Source organism: Pogona vitticeps, chromosome 4 (genome assembly GCF_051106095.1).
Source record: "Pogona vitticeps strain Pit_001003342236 chromosome 4, PviZW2.1, whole genome shotgun sequence".
NCBI classification, from domain to species: domain Eukaryota; kingdom Metazoa; phylum Chordata; class Lepidosauria; order Squamata; family Agamidae; genus Pogona; species Pogona vitticeps.
Genome location: NC_135786.1, coordinates 45,963,753 through 45,978,001, shown reverse-complemented (window position 1 = coordinate 45,978,001; position 14,249 = coordinate 45,963,753). Strand labels below are relative to the sequence as shown.

At 40.1% G+C, this 14,249-nt stretch overlaps 1 protein-coding gene across 2 annotated transcripts in view; it reads right to left on the bottom strand.

Annotated features, from left to right (window-relative positions):
- Nucleotides 1–14,249, bottom strand: part of PLXNA2 (plexin A2) — a 520,505-nt gene that overhangs the window by 208,287 nt on the left and 297,969 nt on the right. For both annotated transcript variants that reach the window (XM_020807529.3, XM_020807530.3), the window contains exon 5: nt 9,618–9,718. In XM_020807529.3, coding sequence (XP_020663188.2) covers nt 9,618–9,718 — 101 coding nt within the window. The remainder of the gene's footprint in view (nt 1–9,617; nt 9,719–14,249) is intronic.

The window sequence follows — 14,249 nt, the reverse complement described above, 5'->3', positions numbered from 1 at the left end:
ACACACACACACACACATTTCATTGTCTGTCTCAAGAGTTGTCTAGAATCATAGAATCATATAAATACTGAATTGGAAGTGGCCCATAATGCTATCAAGTCCAGACCCCTGCTCATTGTAAGAATCTAGATCAAAACAGATCTGACAGATGGTTTTCCATTTTTTTCTTGAATGTCTTATGTCTTCAGTGTTTAACTGTCCCTTCAGCCCGGAAGACAGCTTTTAAACAACAAATGTTGAAGAATTTGTTATTATTTGGTATTAATATTTAATACCAAAAAATAAAAAAATAGTGGTGGATGAAAACTGGTGAACCAGTTCCCCCTAATGTGTTATAAAGAATATGAGGACTATCATTTTCTGTAATCCACAGGGTCCAATATTCTTCCCTCCATGGTTAACTGCTGTGCAATGTAAAATGGCTTGTGACTATGGAATCCTTCTGAATAGATGGCTGAAACAATCTGGAGTCCCACACTCTATGTCCTTTTTCAGCCTTTCTTTGGAAGTGCTTCTTACTGCTAAGTGGTGAAGAGGGCTCCCTGCCCCCTTCCAGCTGCAGTGTTTCTTCAGCCTTCTACAACAGCTCAATTCACTCTTAGGTAAAATCTCTACATCACACTGACTATGCGGCAAAAGATCTTAATCTTCCCATGACAACTTTTTCCAGATGAGGTGGCAAGAGTGGCTCAGAAAGTCATGGGAGCTGTGGGGAACATTTGTTTCGAGTACAAAATAGCACAGGAGTGGGTGTGGGGCTGGTGACGGTGTTAACCCCGTTCCCTTTAAAAACAGCTGCAGTGACACCTGGCAAATGATACAGCTGTTTTCTTTCAGCACCTTTTGCTTTACTTGAATATAATGGACCAAAAAAAAATCTGAATGCTACCAAAAAAAGAGAAGTGAATGTGTGATATTGTTCTCAAGTGAGCTCTTGACTGGAACCTTTATCACACTGGCTTGCTGGAATGGTTTTTTGTTATTTCCTTTTCCTTTTTCCTTTTATCGTACTATTTACAGCAACCATCCTAACAGTGATAAATAGATCTGGAGATGATAACAGACCAGCAAACAGCAGCATATGGAGATCCATATGCAGGTTATGGATCCCACCAGACCAAGGAGACTCTTTAGCACTTTCCTCGTAGGTTCTACCTGCTGCCAGAACAACAGGGCAGCTAATGAAGAAGGAGGAGCAACTCTCTCTTTTCAATTTTAACAGAAATTCACCTCACAAACCAGCACATCAGGAATTAGAGACATAACAGAGGCCAAGATTCTTTCCTCCCATTTTAAGATAGGAACCTAGATTACAGGATTTTATCATACTTTTTCCCTGGGCTTTATTTTGAAGCCTTTCTGAACTGTGGCTTGTAACAATTATAACTGCATCAAAGATTTTTTTAAAAAAAAATACTACAGTTGCATTGCTCAGAGCAATTTATTTATTTACCTTATTCATATCTCCCCTTTCTCCAAAAGAAGGGATTTAAGGCATACAACAGCTTAAAAAAATCATGTTTAAAAGCCCAAGAAATTAAAATATTAATATTAAAGTACAATTAAACCTGAACAGTGTTAAAAATCATTAGTTAAAAACAACTGATACAAATATGCCACATCCCCTGAAAACTATAATCCTGAAAGTGCATCCAGAGGTCAAAAATCAGCTTTAAAAGGAAGGTTTTCACTGCTGGCAGAAGGACTGAGAGGAGGGGGCCAATTAGCCTCATGAGGTAAAACATTCCAAAGCCTAGGAGCAACCACTGAAAATGCCCTCTCCTGAGTCCTCATCAAACATGCCTGTGATGATGGTGGGACCAAAAGAAGGTCCTCCCTTAAAGACCTCAGAGGCTCAGGGTGGCGCTATATGGGGAGGTACGGTCCTTCAAGTAGCCTGATCCCAAGCCATATAGGGCTTTATAGGTCATAAGCAGCACTTTAAATTGGTCTGGAAACAGACTGGCTGCCAGTGAAGTTGTTGTAACAAAGAATTTATATAATCCCTCTAACCAGATTCAGTCATCAATCTGGCTGCAGCATTTTGGACCAGATGAATTTTCTGAAAGGTCTTCAAAGGAACCCCACATAGAATGCATTGCAGTAATCACAAGGTATAACTAAGGCATGTGTCAATGCAGCCAAGTTGACATCTGCAGGATCAGGCACAGCTACTACACCACCTTTAACTGTGCAAATGTACTCCTAATCATTACCAAAACTTGGGTATCTGAGTTTTCAGGGGGGATGCAACCCCACTCAAAACAGAATGAATCCCTATTCCCTGATTTGACTTACAAATGACCAGGGACACTTCTATTTTCCCTAGATTAAGCTTCAGTTCATTAACCCTCATCCAATTTGTTACAGATGTCAGGGATGCTGGTTTAGAGCCAAAACAGCTTTCTTGGAATTAAAAGGAAAGGAGGGGTTGTGTTGGTTATCACCAGCATACTGATGACAGCACACCCCCAAACTCCAGACAGCCTAATGTAGATGTTAAATGGCATGTGGACACAACAGAACCCTAAGGGATACCACAGGCCAAATGCCAGGGCACTGAACAGGAGGCCCCAGCATCACCCCTCCTTGAGAGATTGAACTCTCTGCAAAACAATGTCTCCATATCTCATCCCTATGAGGCAACCCAGAAGGTATTGTGGTAGATTAAATCAAAAACTGCTGCGAGATGCAGCAAAACCAACAAGGAAGGTCATCCAACAAGGTGACTAAAGCAGTCCCTGCTTCATAACTAGACCTGAAGTCATACTAAAATAGATCTAGATAATGCATTTCATCCTGCAACCCTTGGAGATGAGAGGCCACCACATGCTCTAGCATCTTGTCCAGAAATGAACCACTGAAGACTGGTTGATGGTTGTCCAATATAGTGGGATCAAAAGAGGGCCATATCTCCTTGTCTGCATCCCAGGGCTTCACAAATTGGAACAAATCCATAAATACAGGGCAAGCAGGTGCCAAAGTGACATCCACAATATCTGTATCAACTACAACAGTTGGTTCGCAACCTTGAGTCCCCAAGTGTTTTTGGACTACAGCTCCCAGAAATCCTGACCAGCAAAGCTATTGGTGAAGGCTTTGGGGAATTTTAGTCCAGAAACACCAAGGTTGGGAACCACTGAACTACAGCATCTAACTCAAAAAGGATCTGAGTTACTTTTGTCTGCAATGGATTGCACAAACTCTTCACAGGATGTTATCAGGTAGTCCACATTCTGTTCTTGTGGGGCAGGAGGTAATAGGCCCTTAGACATTTGAAATAACTCTACTGGATCATGTAGATGCAAGGGTGGCAGAAAAGGTGTTCTTTGTTTGCTGTCACTGCCACAGCACAGGTTTTCAAATGAACTTCACTCTCCAAATATCTACTTTCTCCTCTGGATTTATTAACCCCTAACAAACACACCATGAACAACCCTTTCTATTACCTCCAGCTTCTTCTGTGCATGGTAGCATGAGAGCTGCACATTGGACAGAAGCAATATAACAATTACAGGCAAGAGGTGACACACAAAATATAAACACTCATGGAAGATTCCAAACATGAATGGACAAGAGTAAAATTAACACAGTTATCTATTGTTTCCAAGTAGGGCTTAAAATGCTTGAAAAAGACATGACTAAGACAAGAAAATTCTATGGTGAAGCTGACAAAACAACATTAGGCGGAACAAAGTCACTACAGGCAACTCTTTGTCTGACTGCCAGGAGACTACTGGATTTTAATTCTCATTTGTAAATTTGCAAACTATCATACCTTCCATTTCAAGTGTTGCTAAAGAACGAACTAAACTGGATTCTTGGGATATATTGAGTATAGCTAGATCTCTGAGCTGGGTAAGAGCTTCAGAAGATTAAATGTTCCTCTCTTATACACTGTCTATGTCTTGTAAGAGGTCTTTTCCCCTATATCTATTTTTGCCATTTGAATGCAGAGGAAAGATTGCTTAGTAGTCTTTGAAATCTAAATGTTGTAAGATGCATTATCATTGTCGTCATTGTTATTACTATTAACATTTTATATCCTGCCTTTCCTATACTGGATTCATGCCCGACTGTATCATTCTTTTCTTCCCTATGGTATCTTCAGAATAAACGTGGGGAATAGATCAGACAGAAAGGGCGAGTGAATGGAGTGAGTGATAGGTCCAAGGTTATCCAGTGGATGGCTCAGGGCAGTCTACTTGAACCTGGATCTTCCAAATCCCACACCAGCATTCTAACCACCATATCACATAAACTCCCTTTTAATAATCTGTTATTAGTAGTATTTTAGTTTTATTAAAAGTGGTCTTGGTGTTTGAAGGTTTAGGCATTATAAGGATCTTTGCAATTTATGGCTGTTTACCACCAATGTGCTTCTTGCCTAAAAGCATTAATAGAGATATGCTCCATGCCAAGAAGCAGGGTAAAAATGTAATAAATGTGCATATATATATTTAAGAAGAGAGAGTTATAAAGCCAAAGAATAATTAGAATAAGACATCAGATGCACTAAGGTTAGATGCAGTAAAGAACAACAGTTTACCATACGAAAACAAGCCTAGGCTAGTCTCCGGCTAAAATGTTTTGTTATTTCTCCTTTTCTACCACAGTTTAGATTGCAGTCAGTTCCTAAACTGGAGTTAATGTTCCCTTTTGTTTGTTGAATCAAGCCAAATTCACAACCATCATGGTTAGAAGTTGCCTTGTTTCAAGCATCCTGGAGAATGATTAACCAGAATTTGTCATGCTTGTAAGTTAACAAACTAAGAAAAATCATTTAGACCCCTTTTCTCCACTACACAGAGCCTTGTGGCGCAGTGGTTAAAACGCTGTACTGCAGCTAAAACTGTGCTCACGACCTGGGGTTCAAATCCCAGGTAGCCGGCTCAAGGTTGACTCAGCCTTCCATCCTTCCGAGGTCGGTAAAATGAGTACCCAGCTTGCTGGGGGGCAATGTGTAGCCTGTATAATTAAAAATTGTAAACCGCCCGGAGAGTGCTTGTAGCGCTATGAGGCGGTATATAAGTCCAATAAATAAATAAATAAATAAATAAATAAATACACTAGAAGAGATATACACATGATTTGCAGAGCTGTTTTTCATTCTTCCAGTGTGAGGCTCCCAAAACAGAGCTTGCATAGCTGCTGCATGTGTAAATTTCGGGCACATCATGAATCTCATGGTAGAGATAAAATACCTGTTTCTCTTTGGATGTTATATCAGAAGCACACACACACACACACACACAAAATCATGTGTGGCTCTTTCTCTGCCTCAGTCGAATATCAGAAACTGTTCTCTGCCCTTCCCGGACTATCTGGCACTTAGTCCTCTGGAAAACACAAACAGTGCCAGGGAATGGCTTAAGATATATTTCAGAGCTGGCAGTGGTCTCGTTTCTGCCACTTGCGTCCCTCATCTCCCAGCTGAACTCTGCCCTCCATAATGTGGATACATGAGTTGGGGGGGGGGAGGGAGAGAGAACTGTAGAAGATACAGTGGTAGAAATGACCTTATGTCACAGCTCAGATTGCTTAATCAAAAGAGACTGGAATTCTCTGCAAATTCCCTGTGTTTATTTATTTTTTAATAATTTTTACTTACAATTCTTGAAAAAGGCAACGTCAATAACTGATTATTGAACAAGCTTTATAACCCAATTAGCCATACAACCGCATACACAACAATAATATCTCTGTGAAAAATACTATCTATTCTTATGCCTATGTTCTCTCAAGCTGAAAAAAATAGTGGACCAATACTCCAGCCAGCTTTTCAAAATGACATCCTCCCCCTTTAATTCCACACCAAAAAATAACGGATACCAAATTTTAATGAAACCATCTTCTTTAATGCCTCCTCTAAACAGTCTAAACCTAGTACTGTAGTCAATTTCTCCATTACGGATACTACCCATATCTTATCTGAATATCTCTGAAAAGAAATATTCAGCTTTTTTCCAAAATCTGACAATTTCAGTCCCTGCAGTCTCTACAAGGATCCTCATCAGCTCTTTATCAGATGCATTCACATTCTTGCTAGTGAATAATGAGAATAACAGTCAAATTTCATTAGGGACTATCCTTGCTTAGTTAACTTGCTCAACCAATCTATTTCATCATGCTAGAATAATCTGATTTGATAGGAGATCTACATAGTTTCCAGTGATCCCTTTGAACCACAATTTCTCCAATACATGTCTTCTGGCTGGTCAATGGATGAGAATCCACTTGAAACAATAAACTAAGGTTCATATCCCAGCAAAATATGCTTTGCAGTGAGTAGAAAGTTCTCACATGAGTTACTATGCAGACATCTGCCATTTATGCAACACCTTTCTTAATCTTCCTTTGTCTCTGGCTTTGGAAATGAATATCCTTTTATTATGGCTTTTTTTCTAAGTGCTATCAAATCACTTGCAATGGATGGTGATCCTAATATGTTTTTTGAGATGTATGAGTTGATCAAGGAGTGGTTTACTGTTACTACTTCAAGTAAGTTTCCATGGCTGAGCAGGGATTTGATCCCAGGACTCCAGAGTCTAACACTCCACACTGGCTCTCTGTATCCAGAAACTAAAGCACTAAATGCATGATTCTATACATACTGTACTAACTCAGGAGAGTTTGAAAAGTTACTTTTTTGGACTACAGATCCTAGAGTTCATCATGTTGGATGGTAAACTAGGAATTGTAAGCCTACAAAAATAACCTTTCTGAGTTTTGCTGAAATTCTCACTGTATTCTGTATCTCTTACTTTCTAGGAAATATATTTAGGACTGTAGATTGTAGCACTAGCATCAAATATCCAGTGTGAAAGCAAGTCACCCACTTCACCTAGGACGTCCATGATGGGAAATCAAGTTGGCACTTGCCCCCATGTATCTGAAATGTATTCTTTTTAAAATGTACACAGACAGGCACACTATGCTATAGCAGTGCTCACTATAGATATGAATTATACTAACAGAATCACTGTGCCCCTTTGCCCTCTTCCTTTGAAAATTACTGGGGATACTCCTTCTCTTGTCTTAGCTTGTATGTGGCAGGAACAGAAAAGTAAAAAGCTAAACCTCTTGCATGCTTTTAGGTATCGCCTGACAAATCTCCAAAGAAGAAAGAGCTTGTAAAAACAGGTAGCTCTCAGTAACCAAGAAAGACATGTTTAGCTCTGTTGCACTGAAAGAAAGAAGGTAAAACATGGACATCTAATATGTATTTTGCTCTACTCAATATGCCTACACATTTTGTCTAATAATGCTTAAGTTCTTATGGCAGCAGTTTATCTGGTGGCTTGTAGTTGCTGATGCCTTTCTCCCATCAGTTCCTTAGGGTACTGTAATCATCATCATAATCAATCATCATCTTAGAACTGCAGAGCTAGGAGGGACACTATGGATCATTAAGTTCAGCCCCTGTGAATTCCCATTCTTGGACTCTGCAGTCAGATACCTAAACCACTGGGTTATCTAGCAGTACTACCTCAAGCAGCATAGTAATATGGATGTTGCAAAATGTAATTGCAGGAAGATTATGTTACAGCTGTACAAGCATCAGTGTACTAGGCTTTCAAATGCCAAATGCAGGCTGTAAATAAACTTTTGTACCTTTAAGGGCTGCATAGGAAAGGAGGGAGGAAAAAGACTACTGGGTATAGCTTCTTTGTCCCCATAGAACTGTGATGGGAAAATCTTTTACTGAGAGGCTGCATGCAATCAGAACTGCTAAGCATTTTGGAAAACCCAGGCCTTCTTTCTGTGCCAAAAGGGAAATGGAGTTTTATGAAAAATCTTTCTGCATGAGCTTCATTTTGATTCCAAGGTGCAGATAAAAGTTGCACATGAAACAGGTCATAGACACAACAGGGTGCTTTTCTTTCATTCATTCAAGATGGCAATGATGCTTTGGAAATGAAATGCTTTTGAACACAGTGTTTCCCTGAAAAAAGCCCGTTATATGTCGGTCTCTGATCCAGGGAGGATATTGCATGAGAGCCTTCCTCTACTCTCTCCCTGTCACTCTCTCAACACCTGCTGCACGGGCACAGCGCCAACAGCTATTGTGTGGGTTCCCTTTGCCGCCACCCCAATTGCTAGACATTTAATGGGAGGGCTGGCATCAGGCCCAAATGGATTGTTGGACTCTTTTCTGTAAGTGAACTCCAGGTCTCTCCTTCCTCCAGATTTTGGGCACCCCTTCCGCTTAAGGAAGCATAGTCATTGTTGAAGTGAAAAAGATGCCAAACACCTCAATAATTCAGAAGCACAGCTTCCTCGGCTTTCCCCAGGATGTTGCCTAGAAAGCCTTTATCCTTTGTCCCAGCAGACATCTTCAAGCTCAGCAGAGAATGACTAGCCTAAGCAAGCCCAGACAATTTCATTACTCTGCAGGATTTTAGCCAGAAAGTGAAGTGTATGGGCTTTCTGAGATTTCTAAGTAGTATTTAAACAGTGATTCTATTAGGTTACAGTCTAAAGGAAGTGATTGATGCCAGGAAGGCTTCTAGGCAGGTGTGCCATCACTAGTTTTGTGAAAAAGGAATAGCGATGAGGAGGAAACAAAATACAGGGAAGAGACTGCAATAATATTAAGGTGATACTTTTAGGCTAAGACAAACAGATTTTAAGTGTGGCTGAATCTGAATTTCCTTACAATAATATGTCTCATAAATGGATTCAGTTAATGACAATACACATATATCTATAGTTTGGAAAAATGTTCACCTGAGTAGGTGCATATATGCAACACTTTAACAGTGTATAATTGTCTCTCCAGCACTGTTCTGAAGGCCACATCCTTCAGTCATATCACAGTACCAATCACATCTAAAATATAACTATTGTGTTGATGTAACTGACTGTGAAGATAATTTTGTTCTTTTAAAGTCTTTTAGAACAACAATTCAACAATGCAATAATTCAGGCAAATGAATGGGAAGAGGAAGAGGAAGAAGGTGGTATATAATACAGTATTCAGTCTCTAGAAATCACACTCCTGATAATGCTATCTCATAGATTTTTTTATTGAGGTCTCCTTTGTAAAAGAGGAAAGTCTTATTAAAAGTGTAATGATATTTATCTGGCAAAACTAAACAATCCCTGTGGGGATGGTAGACGTTTGGTGTTGCTTTACATGCTGTCACTTTATGGTCACCCATAAGGTGACCATATGAGAGATCTCCAGCTTCTTGTCTACAATAAAGGTTATGCACCAGGACAATTAAATGCTAAGGCACATCCATTTCTTTCAGAAACAATGCATAGCTTCTTATGATCTACACAGTCAAAGGCTTTGCTGTAATCTATAATGCATAGACTGGTATTCTTCTGAAATTCTTTGGTGAGCTCCAAAGAAATTGGTGTGTCTCAGCACTTGATCGTCCTGATGCATAACTTGTATTGTGAACAGGAACCAACTGTCATGACAGAATATGGAGAGACAGAATGGTTTCCTTTTGGTAAAGGCTTCAGATGAGTATGCATTTCCCTCTTTAATGAGGTGGACGTTTAGAGCTATTTTAATTAGCTAATAATGGTACCACATATGGAATGAATTAGCAGATGTTTGGGTTGGTTGTAAGATAATAATCGCCAGCTAATGCTGAACTTACGTATGGTGCAGAACACACCAGCCGCAGTGAGGGTCTCCTGAGCTAAGACATTCTCCACAAGTTGTGTACTGTTCACAGGATTCGACAGGAACCTGTGAGACCTAAAGGGAAAAGGAACACAACAAACATTCAGTGCAATCACGTTCATTTCAGTGCAATCCAACTCATCTCATTTGCACAACAAATCAAGAAAGTAAGTCTCACACAGCAGACCTTTCTGTAGTAAATATGTGGATAAATTTTAATTAAGACAAACAGAATTCCTGGAAAGGAAGGGAAATATTTCTTCCTCTTCTCTACTGTTCTCTCTGTAGAGTTTGAAGAAAGTGAAGCACAGAAAAGCAAAGTCACTGTGGACATGCTGCTGGCTTCCCGTTGACCTAAGTTATCAAATTAGCTAATAGTTTTTGGAAGGAATGCTACCTTCAGCTTAGCCAACCCTCTCTCCCTCAAGTCAGTCCTTTCAAATGGCACCTTTAATTGCCATTAACTTCTAAGCAGTGTGTTGATGCCACAAATTGACCAAGGTCTCCCTTAACCCTCTAGATGAAAGCAAATTTAACCCATGGTTTCAGACCCCTCTTATAAGGAAACACTACTTAATTTAACATATAACTATTGGTGGGCTCTGATATCTCTTGTACTCACAAATAAAGTAGGAGCAGGGAATTTGATCCAGTGAGAAGAGATGCTACCAGTAGAGAAAATGTATTTGTGAGTCTAGCTCTTAATTTGTTAATCAAATTAAGAGGAAAGACATGAAGTGATCTGCTGTGAAGTTGTACCCAGCAAGTTAGCCTTTTCCAAGTGAATTTGCTTTACTGGATCACACAGGAGTCACCAGAGAGCACAGGAAGTTGCCAATCTCTACTTCTTAGCACCATGTTAAGGTGGGTGTACTTGAGCTGTCTAGATTTGCAGGGGGCACAGTTACCATGGTGCTACTTTAGCAAGCTGTAAACAAGGACTGGTTACCAACTTCTTCCTCACTCACTTTTTTCCTGTTTGGTCTACCGCTGCCCTATTACACCAGTGCTGACACCAAGTCTTTAAACAATCAAACGAACAATGATTTGGAGACAAAGCAGTGCTCGGATGAGGGGACACCCCCACAAGTGCTGCTTTACTTCCCACCTTAAACTAGGAAGCCAATGTGAATGCATTTGATTCTTTAAAAAATGGAAGTCCCAGTGGTAGAGGGAAGAAACACAGCTGGGGTGGGGGACAACTCCACATTGTTAATGTTGTTGCACCCCTCTCTTATGTTTACAACTATCTATGGCTTGGAGGGAAAACACATTACCAGTTACAATGGTTTGACTCTATTCAATTCAAGTTCTGATCATCCTCTCTATCTGGATGAGGATGAAAATTTAAAGATACTAGTATCTTTTGCACAGCTTGCCAAGCTAAGTAAGTACTGTACTGTACTGTACTGATGAAAGTAGTTTCTGAGTTGAATGAGGTCATTTGAGGATTCTATACAAAATATTGCAGGTAAAAGTTAGCTGCCTCAAGACATTCTGATGTCTGAGGAAGACAGGAGAAATGTCAGCTTCCAAATCAAGTATGTGAGGCTGGCCAAATTATTCTTGGCAGTAAATGAAACAGAAAATCTTAGAAGTGCTTCTCTGTGATAGTAAATGTATAATAACTGAAAAACTGATAGCTGTTCTTTCATGACATCCCAAACCAGTTTATTTTTATTCATTCATATTCTACTTTTCCACAGTGCATTGTGTTCCAAGCAACTCACAATTAACATCAACATATCAAATCTTAATAAGAATTTTTCAAAGTTTCGTTTGAAAAAGAAAGTTTCAAAATTTGACAAGCAAAACAAAATAAACAATACAATACAATACCCAAAGCATGAATTCTGCATTAGAATCTGGACTTAATATATAATACAAATAAAAATCAACTATAGCAGCAAGATAAAAACAAAGAAAGCTAATCCAGCCTTAGATTCAGTTTAGGATATCTGGGTGTGTTCTTATCAGGTTTGATTATTCATATCTGGAGCCTTCCTCTCTCCTCCAGAGGAGGATGTTGGTAGCAGCATGAGGGAGGTTTCACGATCTTGCTCTGCCTTAGGGCACTGCTAGCCTTGAGACATGGTGCATACAGGATGCCTGCAAAAACATGCATGCTACTATCTATACCATGATTAGGTAGAGTGCAGCTTTCTGGATGAAGTTGGGAGGGCAGCTCTCAACATTAATCACCATTTGCTTTTCTCTTTCTGGCTGATGGGCACTGCAGCCTAACAGCATTTGGAAGGCTGCCCGTCTATAAATATGAGGCCTATTAATAACTGTAAAAAGCAGGGTAGCTTCAGGGTGATTTATATTATGTAGTATTTTGTTTTGGAGCAGTACGGACTATCAACAAGAGAGTTGACAATTATGTTGGGTATCTGTATTTAGAGGAAGAAGAGCAAGACAGAGTGGAAAGCTGGTATCCAAGTTTGTCAACTGACATGTGGGGTACACTAAACATGCAATTGACATATGAGGGTTGTTACATTTTTAGTGCACCTATCAGTATGAGACATGGGGACATTTCCCTGCATAAAACAGCAATAATCACAATTTGTTATATTGGAAGCACGGCAGAAACACAAGGCTAGTTGCACAGCTACCAGTAAAGATGGCATCAGTTCATAGCCCGCTAGTAGCTTGTGTAACTGTGGAAAAGGCTAGCAGGGCCAAGGGTATAGCTTGTGCTGAAAGATGGCCCAGCTGCCTGAGATCAAAGACAGATTCTTGGCTTTAGTAAGGAAAAACTATCTGTTAATGCCTGAAGCAAAACTTTTTTTTTTCTGTCACAGCTCGGGATCAAAAATCTGTTTCTTCAAATGTCCAGTCACATGAACTACCAGATTGAGGAAGATGATGTTCTGCATGCAATCCTGAGAAAACACACTCTGTCATCTAATTTTTCTGGCAGGTCCCACCTCAGGGATTGGGGATAGGAAGGCATGGAGGAGGTGGAGAAAAGAATGAGTAGATTGGTCAGAGTGCAGTACCCATCTCCATCTAATGTGAGGTTATAAGCTCCGGGGCATTTTCATCTAACAATGACAACCATCTTAGAACTGCAGAGCTGGAAGAGACCCTATGGATCATTGAGTCCAGCCTCTGTCAAGGGGGTACTTGCTGGTTCCCTCGCAGTTCTGGTAGTCTCCTCCTGTCACTTTGCTACTTCTAGTTCTGCCATTAAAAACAGTTTAAACACATTTTTTTATTGCTACATTTCCTTAAAACATCTAGCAATTGTTTCCATGCTTCTGTTTAACTGCATGCACTGTATGCCCTCACATTCCATCTAGTATTCTTTTATTTTGTGTTAATGGGCAAAATTCTGTAAGTGCATTTTCACTGGTATAAACCCAAGCAGAGTGCCAGGAATAATCAGTTTAAATTTATATAAAGTTCTCTATGCTCTCATTTTAACTTTTGGGGCTCCCGTGTGCTTCCTTTTGCTCTTGGGAAGCTTTGGGGAGCTTCAAGACTGAGGGAAATGGGAGAGTAATAATCAAAAATCATTATCAGATCATTACTACTGGGATAGAAGCCACTGGTGGTGAACTATCTGTGATTATTTTTAAACTTTTAACGGCTTCCCCTTCCATACTGAGGCTCCCCAAAGCTTCTCCAGAGCAAAAGGTAGTCTTGGTGAGCCTTAGAAGTGGACATAGGAGGACATGAAATTTTATACTTATTTAAATTAACTATTTCCCGTTCTCTGATCTAGTTCATGCCAGTGGAACTACATCAACAGGATTTTGCCAATTGATCTGTGAAGTTTTGGCCTTGAAAATCAACCCACACATGATTGAGATAAATAAATAAACACATTCTGATCACGTTCACTAGCTGGAAAGAGAAGCTACATTATGACTCTTCGACCATCAGCTTATGAGTGGCACATCTAAGCAACAGAAGCTCAGCTTTGGAAGATATGTGGGCCATGCACAACAACTGAGAAGAAATGTTAACTACTGCACACAAAATGGCTGAGTGAATGGAAAAATGTATCTGGGTTACTACCATGTCTCACTTGCTGGACTTCCATCATACCACCTTGATGCTTTTCAAACTTCTTGATTCCAGAGCCATAACTGTATCAGCCCATACTTATAAGCCTGCCCCTTGAAGTGCACAGGCCTTCATCAATAGTGAAGCTTGATGAAGATTGTGGGGGCTGCCACTGTTACATCTATGCTGAAGGAAATTGTTCTACAGTATAATTTGGGAAGAATGTTTGAAGTGCATGTCAGGGAAAAATAAAGTTTTGGAGGGAAGCATGAAAACGTTGCGAACATTTTTAAACACCAAACCGTTTTTTCTACGGCACTTCTGGCACTATTTGTACAACTACAATAGAAAAGAAATTGGGGGGGGGGGTCAGGGAGAACTGAAAGGGAAAGAAGCCCCAGGGATAAGATGAAAGTGAAGAGAAAAATAAGGTTTTATGTCTGTCCCTCCTCCCCCGCCCCAAAAGCTTCATGCTCCAGTAGGTCTGAGAAGACATTTCAAATTCCTGCTCCAGTTCACTTCCCCTATGCAAAAGCATTGGCTGCTGTATCTGTTACACTCACCCATCGGCTCTCTTTCAGCCCTTCCA